Source organism: Microtus ochrogaster, chromosome 8, assembly GCF_000317375.1.
Source record: "Microtus ochrogaster isolate Prairie Vole_2 chromosome 8, MicOch1.0, whole genome shotgun sequence".
NCBI lineage: Eukaryota > Metazoa > Chordata > Mammalia > Rodentia > Cricetidae > Microtus > Microtus ochrogaster.
In genome coordinates, this window is record NC_022015.1 from 85189163 (window position 1) to 85201381 (window position 12219).

Sequence of the window (12219 nt, forward strand, 5' to 3'; positions counted from 1 at the left end):
CCCGATCAAGTCCCTCTCCCTCATCAGCTTGAAGAGCAATCAGGGTTCCCTGACCTGTGGGAAGTCCAAGGACCGCCCACCTCTATCCAGGTTTATTAAGTTGAGCATCCAAACTGCCTAGGCTCCCCCAAAGCCAGTATGTGCAGTAGGATCAATTTTTTTTATTTATTTATTTATTACATATACAATAGTCTGTCTGCATGTATGCCTGAAGAGGGCACCAGACCTCGCTACAGATGGTTGTGAGCCACCATGTGGTTGCTGGGAATTGAACTCAGGACCTTTGGAAGAGCAGGCAATGCTCACACTGCTGAGCCAGCTCTCCAGCCCAACACTTTGTTAATTATTGACAAGAAGTCTACTCCTAATAGATTATCATAGTTGATCTTACTTAGCAAGTAATAATTAGTTAGAAAAACCCTTATTCTTACTTTTTAAAATAAATAGCAATACAATGAGTCCAGTTCTCAGAATTTGCTGCATGAACCATAGCCTGGTGCTTCTTAAGGTCGGCGAGTTCTGTAGTTTCCCTTCTATGCTACTGTTTCTATGGCAGCGTTTGAAGTGACATCATCCCAAGAGCCGCATGAGTCAGCCGCTTCTAGGCTAAGTCAGGTGGATGAGCTTGATAATCTACGCATCTCATTCTCTGCGTTCTCATTTAGCCTATCGCCAGCATCACGTCAGAACTTCACCGTGCACACTGAGCTGACATTTTTGCATAAACACATCAATATGTCCTTTATAAGTCAGAGCCGTTTCTTTAAAGATTTCTGACATTTTAGGGTAAATACCATGCCATGGAAAATTCTTTCCAAGTCCTCTTCCTACAGCTTCTTTAAGTCACATCATACCGTTGGAACCCATCGAATGTAATGCGTTCATAAAGTGTAGTCTGTGTTCGGAGCTGAGCACGTTCAGTGTGAACCTGTGGCGTGAGGGCAGGGTGTTTTCTGCTGAGGTTTTCACAAGTGGCCGTTTCAGTTAAACAGTTGGCAAAATGAGGGTGTTGTGGAACCCTAGTGGAACCGGTCTCCTGATTTGGGTAACCACGGGTGATCTCAGTTAGGTCCTTACAGGGGAGAGAAATTTCAATGTGCGGTTAGACCAGCTGATGTTTCGAAACATTGAAACACAAGACGCATAAACATGAGGTATTTTTCTTTGGAACAACCACAGAAAGAAAATGGAAAGCGTTGATTATTTGTAGAAGGCTATGTTCTAGCTCTGATACCCGCCAATAGGGATGTTCACAATAAGTTGTAGCTTTTCGTGTTACAAATATTTTGTATCCCGGGGAAACACTTTTGAGGGAGCTACAAACTTAGATGTCATTGTCATTGCTTGTCCGACTTCCTTTAAACGCTGTCAGCTGAGCAGTTATTTTCTTAAAGCAACCTCACTTGCTTTGTGTATGTACAAACGATGTTTCAAATCTGAGCAAGGCATACACGTGGATCATCTTAGCATTTAGTAAGTAGAGGCAGAATGGTTAGAAGTGCAGGGTCCCCTCAGCTTCTTAACTCCATAGAGTGTTGGAGGCCAGCCTGGGCTACAAGGCGAAGGAAGGGAGGAAGGGAGGAGCTGACTAGGTTAAATATATTTAGTTAAAATATATTTGAAAATCTTGTTTCAGAATATTTTATGTATTTTGCATCTTAGTAAATAGAAATATATACTTTGCACTCAAATAGATGTTTCCCATAGCGTCAAATCTGTAATACATATTAATACTATAAAACATGCAAACACTATTTTAAATGTTTTCTTCACAGTATCTGTGAATTTTTTTCTTTCATGGATATCTGAAACCTCACGAAAATTTATGTTGCTAAAATTTGATATGTAATTCTTTCTGAAAAATTTAATTAAATGTTTTCCGCTACAACAAAACTGTTTGAACTGTTGATTGGGACTGTAACAATAAGAATAAAATCATCATTACTGTGGAGCCTATATTTTAGTGGGGAGGCTAATCATTAACCCATAAAATAGATAATTTCAGATTACAGTATAAACATGGTTTGCATGCCTGCACAGTAGGAAGGCAGGCACCTACCTTAAGTGAGTGTTAGAGAGTGTGGTAACTATGGAGGCCCAGATGACCAGCAATCAGCCAGCTGAGAACCACTTTCCAGCATGGCTTTGGGCCATCCTCCCTCCATCTCTTCCTAACCCTGCAGGCCTTCCTATTTCAATAGGAAGGGCTTGAAGCCGAGATATACTGCCTTTGAGTGGAGCTTATTGAGTGGAGCAGAACATGCCACATAATAAGAGGGAGAGAGTGGGTCCACAACACTGCCCCAGTCAGCCTGAATCCCCTGTGCCCAATACTGCCGTGGACTGAGGGCGAGGATCCACATTTCTAGCACATCATCCTGGGGACGCCTTCAGATCGCAGCAACAGGCAATTCCGATTCACTTGTGTCTACTTGGCCTTGCATGTTTTAATGCAAGAGACCTGATCTTTACCAGTTTGCCCTCCCATATTATTCCTTATTAGGAAGGGAAGACTGTCTTTAGAAACTCAATGTAGGTCCTCAATTAGAATTTCAATATTCAAGTATAAGATTGCAGCTTGAATTGGTGAGAAGTTCCACTGTCATTTTCTACAGTGTAGAAGACTTTAATCTGGAGGAACTACAGGTAATTTGTTACCTTTTTATCTTAGGTTGTCCTCTAAGTACAAGCTGGAATCAAAATAACATGTTTATCTCTCAGAACAACTTGAAAATTTTTCTAATTAATAGATAGAGATACAGACTGTAGTTAATCCAAGTTGTAGAGTGCTTGAATGCCTCACATAGTGTCTCTAATGTGTAGAATCCTACCTGAACATTTCATGTATTCAAATGTGTTCAGGCAAGTGTTGAAAACATAGATATTTTCAGATGTCTTACCTTAAACCATGATTTCTTCTGAGGTTTGTATTGCTGTTACCCACACAGGGCAGGCCAACCACACACATGCAGGCCTGAAGTCCTGTGCTGTGCCCACCTAAATTTATGGTGACATTATTGGTTGTTCCTTCTACTTAGCCACCCGTTAATTCATGGAGTGTCAAACCTTCTGTGTGTGTGAGATGCTTACAAAGGTGGGGCTGCAGGGACTTCCCCAGACGTTGTGGTTGGTGCTGCTGGTGGGCACAAGGAGGCTACGACGTACCTCGTCAGTTGGCACCACGGGCTCGTCGAGCAGCTTAAACAGATGGGCTTGCAATGCGCGGTAGTGATGTCAATCTAGAGTATACCAATGCAATACAAGGCTAGTGTGGACTGAGGAACTTCAGATGTACCGCAGCCTGAGCTTTCAGAATGCCATGAACCAAACAGTAGCCAACAACTAGAAGAATTTAAGAAATCTGTAATCTCTTGCTATTTGGAAAACTAGAGAATGTAAACCACACAGAGAAAATTAATTTTCCGTAATTGAAATATAGTTTTGGGGCAACATTAGGTTCAAGTAAAATTTAACTAAAACTCTATTTTCAAAAGTAGCAGAAGGAATTAATAGAATGCTTGGAAATATTTAATATGTGGGGCACTATTAGAAGGTTTTATATCTCTGACTTACTACTTTTCTGAGTTAGAATAACTTAATTTCAAAATAAAAACCTCAGCGTCAACCAGTTACACCAATTCAGTTTCCCCCTGAGTGGCAAATACAGAATCACAGGAATCTACCACAGACGTGAGTTGTGAGCCCACTGTGCCTGAAACCCCAGAGCTCCAGCTGCTCTTTGGAAACAAGCAGGTGAATTTACCCAAGTGACAGCCAAGTGCCTTTACCCAGCTCAGTGCAGATAAACAGTTGACCACCCATAGAGCTTGAAAAGCAGCTTCACAAACTCCACACGGGCCCTGCCTTCTGCATTAGCTGCTAGGCATGGAAATCAAACATAGCGGAGCAGGGTGACGAGAGACCAAGGCAGGGGTGCCTGTTACCATGGGGAGGACACAGCTGGGAGAGCTAGGCACAGCATAGCACTGCTGGGGCAAAGCACACCCGTGCCACCACTCAGGAGCCGCTCTTGCCAGTTCCCTTGTGCGGTGCCACTGTTACTCTGATGACCTGGAATGTCCGTCAATTATTAGCAGAAGACTTGGGTTTTCCTAATTGATGCATAACTAGCAGGAATAGCCAACAATATCACAGTAAATTTAGATGGGCACAGACTCTAATTTGAGACAGTATAAATATTTTTCATATGGTTTTCCTGCTGTGTGCGAGTCCATATAGCAACAAAACTGAGGAGAAAATAACTGAGTAAATAAAACAAAGACAAATGTGATAATAGCTGTAATTTTAATGCCATTTTGCTAAATTATTTGCATAAGATTGTACAAGGTAAGATGAAATATGTTAAAATTTCTAAAATTTGAGTTAGTATATGTTTCATCATTGACAGAATAAGAAAGAGTTAGATGTTTTCACAAAAGTCAGCAATGTTTTTGATTTCAGCTTGCACATCAGGGTAAATCCGAGAGAGGTGCAGGCGCTAGTCCCTCACAGTTCCTGTGTAGTCCTGGCGGGAGGGAGGCAGCCAGCAAAGGAGGTGCTGCAGGGTGGTTCTCCTTCCTCTAATTTCACACTCCTGTTTTGTTTCTGATAACAGAGTGGCTCCACACTCCTCCGCTGTCTATGAAATAGCAAACATGTTCGTAATTTCCAAAGATTCTGACATTCTTTTCCATGTTTGCAAATTCCACTGTGCACTGAGGTCCTAAGCAGCATTTAATGTTCATTCTGGACTCTTTACGAGGTGTCTCCTATTTTACTCGGGGTTTCTTCCTTTCTCTCTGGGTCTGCAGAGATCTTTGCTCTGTCAGGAAAGACAGCACCTGCTCCATCTCAGTCTCCTTCCTACACCCTCACTGCTGACTCCATGGGCTCTTTAAGCTTCCTGCTCTTTCATGGGTTCCCTGTGCTCCGAGGTTCTCTTTTTTTTTTTTTACTACTTTTTTAATTAATTAATTAATTAAAGATTTCTGTCTCTTCCCCACCACCGCCTCCCATTTCCCTCTCCCTCCCCCAATTAAGTCCCCCCCCTCAGCCCGAAAAGTAATCAGGGTTCCCTGTCCTGTGGGAAGTCCAAGGAACCCCCACCTCCATCCAGGTCTAGCAAGTTGAGCATCCAAACTGCCTAGGCTCCTACAAAGCCAGTACGTGCAGTAGGATCAGAAACCCATTGCCATTGTTCTTGAGTTCTCAGTAGTCCTCATTGTCCGCTATGTTCAGAGAGTCCGGTTTTATCCCAGGCTTTTCCAGACCCAGGCCAGCTGGCCTTGCAAATGGATGGAAATAGAAAACACTATCCTGAGTGAGGTAAGCCAGACCCAAAAAGAGGAACATGGGATTTACTCACTCATATTTGGTTTCTAGCCATAAACAAAGGACATTGAGCCTATAATTAGTGATCCTAGAGAAGCTAAATAAGGAGAACCCAAATAAAAACATATAGGCATCCTCCTGAATATTAACCTTCATCAGGCGATGAAAGGAGGCTGAGATAGAGACCCACATTGGAGCCCCGGACAGAAATCTCAAGGTCCCAATCAGGAGCAGAAGGAGAGAGAGCACGAGCAAGGAACTCAGGACCGCGAGGGGTGCACCCACACACTGAGACAATGGGGATGTTCTACTGGGAACTCCGAGGTTCTCTTATAGCTCACATAAATCAAGCTCATTTTCTTTAGTGTGGCTTCAGAATGTTAGCCTTTAAAAGATTGCCCAGATAGTTCTTAATTGCAATGTCTAGAGTTTTCTTAACAAATATTTAAGGCATTGAATATAGTCTCTGATAAACTACATATCCACCAGATTCTAATCTGGGATAAAAAAATTTAAAAAATATTTCTATTTTAAAAAGTCTTTTTAGTATCATCTTTTAAAAATACCTTCTCCTCTAGCTACTCTAATAACTCTTTCTTATTCTGTCAGTGATGGAACATATACTTAACTCAAATTTTAGAAATTTTAACACATTTCATCGTATCTATACCTTGTACAATCTTATGCAAATAATTTAGTTTTCTTAGTTTATGTACAAACTCTTTATAATTCCATTGCTTAGAATCTTGTTGGACTTGAATGTAATATATTTAAGTTTGCATGTGTAAGTCAGAAACCTAATTGCTTAATTTACTCAAGGTTTTAATTAGCCGATTAATTAATTTTAAAATCTCCCATAGGTGCTGGGGATGCAGCTACAGCTCATGATAAGCATTCACCCAGAATGCTCCCGGGTGCTCACAGACTTTGGTTCCCTCCCAGCATACACACACACCCACACACATACGTGTACCCACACACACGCATACATTCACACACACACACGCATACATGCACACACACACCCACACATATGCATGCACACCCACACACATACACCCACACACCCACACCCACATGCATACATGCACACACATACACCCACACACATATGTGCACACACACATACATGCACACACATACACCCACACTCATACATACACACAAATACACCCACACACATATACACACACACACATACATACACACATACATGCACACACATATACACAACCACGTGCCTCCCTCACCATGGACACACACACAGAAAAATCAAACAGGCAGACAAACTCACTTGCTATTTCTTGTCTCGTCAGGCCACACTGACATCAGGTTTAGGGCACATCTGTGTATTTCTTAGCTCAGAGTCACGGTCCTTCTCCGTCACTCATCCAGTGTCTGAATTGTTACCGATTTCCTCCAGTCTCGTAGCTGTTTAGAATATGAGAAGACTCAGCACTATCAATCTGTTTTGATATGTCCTCCTAAAGACATTGTTGAAAGGTCACTAAGAAGAAACAAGCTAGCCACAGCCATAGTTAATACTTTAACTCAGCTATGTGTGGATATCATTGACTGTTTCATCTGTGTATGATATCAAAGGTCAATAGTTGCGGCATCAAATCTAATAATCTATACCTAATGTTATAGACATAGTTTTTGTTATATTTCTATTTCTTTGTTTTCTTCTAATGCTATGAAGCAGATGCTTTCTTTATTAGCACCCAGTAGAGGCAAACTAAGATCTACGGCTGTACCGTTTTCTAAACCATCCGAGGTTACTGTGAGAGGAAAACTAAGATACATGGTGTACCGTTTTCTAAACCATCCGAGGTTACTGTGAGAGGCACTGTTTCTGGTCCACGACGTTACTCCCAGACACCACGCTATTGCTGCGTGGTGTTTAACAGTTCCTTAAGGAAGAAGCTAGCACAGACGTTCACTGAAGCAGAGACACGCTTAGATACTTTTCTAGGTTCACTGTCAGGTTTATGTCTTATTAATGTGGAATTTTTAAATGAATTAGCATATTTCAACGTACAGAGAATAAAATTTATGCACATATGTATGTATTCCACTTTTGTGGACAAAGCTCTATTGGGGAAGAAAGTTTTCTGGGTTTCTTATGATGCAGTTGAGTTTCTTTCAAACAAGTAATTTTCAGCTGTGTTAATTGAAGACATGATCATTACTAGATAAAGGACCCGAATGCCAGTTTCTGTTGGGCACGTTTAGGATGTCACAGTATTTCACATGGAACACACAGCTCACATTTATGATTTAATTTAATAATAGATCTTAACTGCTTAGTATCATAATCTATAGAATGGTCATCATTAGTAATTAATAATTAGTAGTTAATAATTTGGTATTCTAGGTAAAGTTTTCATGTATGTATTTTATTTATGGTATGGTAATTCCAGCTGCTTTGTTGAGTTATAAATATTATATATGTGTTGTGAACATCACCATGTTTTGAAGAGTTTTGGCTCAGCAAGTTCAAGCTTTCTTGTGTTTTGGTTTACAGATTGCGTTCTCCCAGCACAACACCATCATGGACCTGGTGCAGTTCTTCGTCACCTTCTTCAGGTAACTGGCTTTGCTGTGTGTGCACGTGTGCATGTGTGTGAGCATGTGTGTGCGTGCGTGCCTGTGCTTGTGGGCATGTGTGTGCGCGTGCCTGTGCTTGTGTGCATGTGTGCGTGTGTGCGCGCGTGCCTGTGCTTGTGGGCATGTATGCGTGTGTGTGCACGTGCTAGTGCCTATGCGTATGCCTGTGTGCATGTGTGTGTTTCTTCAGGAAACTGGCTTCGTTGACTGTGTGTGAGCATATACATGTGTGTGTGTGTGTTTTCTGTCAGATTATTTTTCAGTTGCTTACCTTACTCTTTTTTTCCTTGAACGCATGTCACGTGTGTCACATAGGGCAGCTGGGCCGTACTGGTGATGTAGTCTGTGAGATCTTTTATACCACTTTGTGCCCACTGGACTCAAAGTAGGAAGACATCAGTTTGCCCTCTCCTTTCACATAACTAACTCAGACTACTTTAATTAATGAAATTAATAGCACACATTCCTCATGGATCAGTTAGATCTTCTAGAGTTGAATCAATTCAACTCTTAATTGACTAATTGTGTGTGCTTGCTGACGTGTTGAATGTGTGGTAAGAAAACATGGTTCTGCCTTTAAGGGTCCCTAAGCTAGAAGCACTGTAACTGCCTTTGGATGGAGCCATGTCCCCAGATCTTGACTTCTGTTACATATTAAAGTACGTTCTATTTTGATATAAGAATTTTTAATGCGGAATTTCTCATTTTATATATCTATCCCCATTTCCACTCCTTCCTCTCATCCCTTCCCAACCTCCTCCTCCCCCATAGACTCCTCAGAGAGGGTAAGACTTCCCATGGGGAGTCAACAAAGTCTGACACATCACTTCGAGGCCTTCCCCACTGTATCTAGACTGAGCAAGGTTTCCCTCCAAAGAGAATGGGCTCCAAGACACTAGTTCAAGCACTAAGGATAAATCCTGGTCTCACTGCCAGTGGCCCCACAGACTGCCTAAGCCTCATAACTGTCTTTCACATTCATAGGGCCTAGTTTGGTCCTGTGCAGGTTCCCCCACTGTCAGTCCAGAGTCAGTGAGCTCCCACTAGCTCAGGTCAGCTGTTTCTGTGGGTATCCCCATCATGGTCTTGACCCCTTTGCTCATATTATCACTCCTCCCTCTCTTGGGTTGGTCTCCAGATGCTGGGACCAGTGCTTCTCTGTGGATCTCTGCATCTGCTTCCTTCAGTTGCTGGTTGAAGACTTTATGATGACCATTAAGATGGTCCTTAAGATAAAAGGAATTCCAAACTTAAACAACTTTAGAAAATACTCTATATTATTATGTTACATGGACAACTGTGGGTTGATTTTTTTTTCCTGACATTACTTTTTCTCAAAGAGAGCAGGGTTCTTAGTCCCAGAAGCATGCGGTCCAGGGCATCTCATTTTCATTCACGTGGTTATAAATGAAGGAACCCTGGGCTTGGGGAAGATACTGTTCCAGGTGGGGCAGCCGTCCAGGTGGGGCAGCCGTCCAGGTGGGGCAGCCGTCCAGGTGGGGCAACCGTCCAGGTGGGGCAGCCGTCCGTGCTGAGACCTCACATCAGCCCTACTGTGATCTTTTTCCTGGATGTGCAGCTCGGGGCTGCCCTCCAGGATCTGTGCAGATTAGACAACTATGGCTCCTCTCATGAGGTGCAGCCCTCACCCTGCTACAGCCTTAGGCGACTGCAGCAGGAGCTTCACTCAGCCCCAAGCTTGTCTGGGCAACTCAAGCACCTCACCCTGTTCCCAATGCCAGGCAATCATTCGCTTGGGGATCTTGTCGGGGTCCACACTGGTTATTGTGTCTTCTCCACTGGAGTCTACAAATACTTCCAGTTAAGAGACAGACGGTAAACTCTTCAAATATTTTCATGCGTACCATATCCTTGCATCTACGTAACATGTTTGCAGTGGAGCCAAGAGCCGTGTGGCAGTCCACGGGAGTGGTACTGAGCCAGGAAACATCTGTGGACCAATTGATTTTTCCAGCTTTTGAGCTAGCTCATGCCTGAGTAGATGGTCCTCTCTGTCATCCACTAACGGACTGTTCTTTATAACTGAGCTGCAATCTGTTTACCACAATCTCTTCTGATTCATCAATAGGTCCTTAATCCCATGTCTCATTGCTCATCTCCACGGCCAGGCAGGGGTTGAAATGCTTTCCTCCCTTTTCACCTTCTCTGCTCATTTCCTATATGTTCAAAATCGTTGTCACGCTAGGCCCTCTGCTCTGAAAGCCACGATGTGTGTCTGTGTGCGCAGTAGCACTGATGGTTAACACTTCGTACCATGAGTACATTTACCCAGCACCGGTGTGGGAGGGTCAGGCAAAGGTGAACCTCGGAGAGGCATTCATGGTTTATGAGTTTGTTCCCGAGAATTAAACGAACGTTAAGGTTAGTAACAGAGATTCAGTGTATGTTCAGAAAACACTAGGAGTTATGATTGAATGAACAATATTTAAGACATTAAAATTAAAACCTTTGATATAAATTAGTATGGACCAACATATACTAGAATATTCAGTTATGTGTGAAAATTCACAGGTGAATGAATTTGCGTCTAAAGTATTTAGATATTTGAGATTTGGAGCTTCTGAATTTGTGTACATACATTTAAATTCATTGGTCTTTTATTAAGGAGAAGAAAGCTAGTTCAGTGTATATCATATATTAGAGATGACTCCCTTTATCAGGTTGCCACTATAGGCAAAGTGAATTATAATATTCTAATCACTGTGTGTGATCGAATATGTTTGGTGGGCTCTTTGTCATTTAAATTTCTTCTAGTAGTGAAATGTAAATTAGATAATTTAAAATCATCTCATTGTTAGGAAAATGCATAGACAGAATATTTTGAAGTTCATTAACTTAACTTTTTTAGAAGACCACCACTAAATTTGAAATAAGTTAAAGTTTATGAACTTCCCTGTCAAGCCAGCCTGCCTCTGCCCCTGTTGCTATTTGGGGCCAGGCACTGGGTCAGCCTGAGTGGATGAGCCAGTTCCTGCTTAGTAAGCTTGCTAGGGCCGCTTCGGACACACTGTATCATGGGTTTTTGTTTTGTTTTATTTTGTTTTGTTTTACCTCCTTATTCTGGAGACTTCTGGTGGCAAACACAATTGGGCCAGGACCAGAAAAATCATTTATAGGCATGGCTTGGCTCTGATCTTGACTCTTGTGCTGTCTTAAGTAGGTCACCCATCTCCTTCGAATCTCAGTCATTTCATATTTATAGGTTCTAGGAATTTTTTTATTTTTGGGAATGTGATAAAATATTTTAGTAAATTATTACAGAAATGAAAGTTATTTCTATGATATTTTTCCCTTATGTGAAATGGAATAACAAATATTTATTATTCTCAAAAATCTGTATCATTTAAGGAAGTAAGTTATATAGAAATATGGCAGGCATGTTTTTAATGGTGCCACGAATTCTTATTGTGCATCGGGGGTAGCTAATATCTGAACCAGGTTGTAGCTGTCTTGGAAGTTGTCAGTGTTTTTCCTACTTGATTTATAAGCTGGGGATGGAATTAGTTACTGAACCACACACACATTCTAACCTCACCCTGAAAGGCCAGGGAGGTTACTGCTAGGTGGGTTCACAGACATGTGTCCCTACTGTGAGCCACAGATCAGCTAGAATTTTACCTCCTCCACCCTCTCAACACTGAACTCCAATAAGAAGCCACGGTGATGCTGTAGGTCATTAGGTATCTGAAATTTCTCATCTCAGATACATTTCTTCCGTGTGCTGGCTGGTTCTGTGTCAGCCTGACACAAGTCAGAATTGTCTGAAAGGAGCTTGGAGCCGTGGTAGAGGAAATGCCTTCCTGAGCTCCGGATATAGACACTTTTTATATTCTTGATTGATGGGGAGGGCCCAGCCCCTTGTGTATGGTGTCATCCCTGGGCTGGTGGTCCTGGGATCTATCAGACAGCAGGCTGAGCGAGGCAGAAGGCAGCTCCCCTCCTTGACCTCTGCATCACCAGCTCCTGCCCTGATGAACTCCTATATGAAACTTTGAGTGAAATAAACCCAGGCGTACTCCTATGTGTACACATGTGTGTGATGATTAGCCGGTGTACACCTATGTGTGTACATGTGTGTGATGGTTACCTGCGCACACCTATGTGTATACGTGTGTATGATTATTACCCTGTTGAAATAAGAGCAGCGGGGCTGCTTCCCTCCCTGGCAGCCGGCCGCCCACATGGCTAGCTTAGCTTATGCCCCGAAATAATTACACGGAAACTGTATTCTTTTAAACACTGCCTGACCCATTAGTT

General features: G+C 42.3%; 1 protein-coding gene across 1 annotated transcript in view; it reads left to right on the forward strand.

Annotated features, from left to right (window-relative positions):
- Atrnl1 (attractin like 1) overlaps positions 1-12219 on the forward strand; it is a 558188-nt gene that overhangs the window by 184274 nt on the left and 361695 nt on the right. The window contains exon 25 of the mRNA XM_005352541.3: positions 7859-7920. Within this exon, the coding sequence (XP_005352598.1) occupies positions 7859-7920 (62 nt within the window). The remainder of the gene's footprint in view (positions 1-7858; positions 7921-12219) is intronic.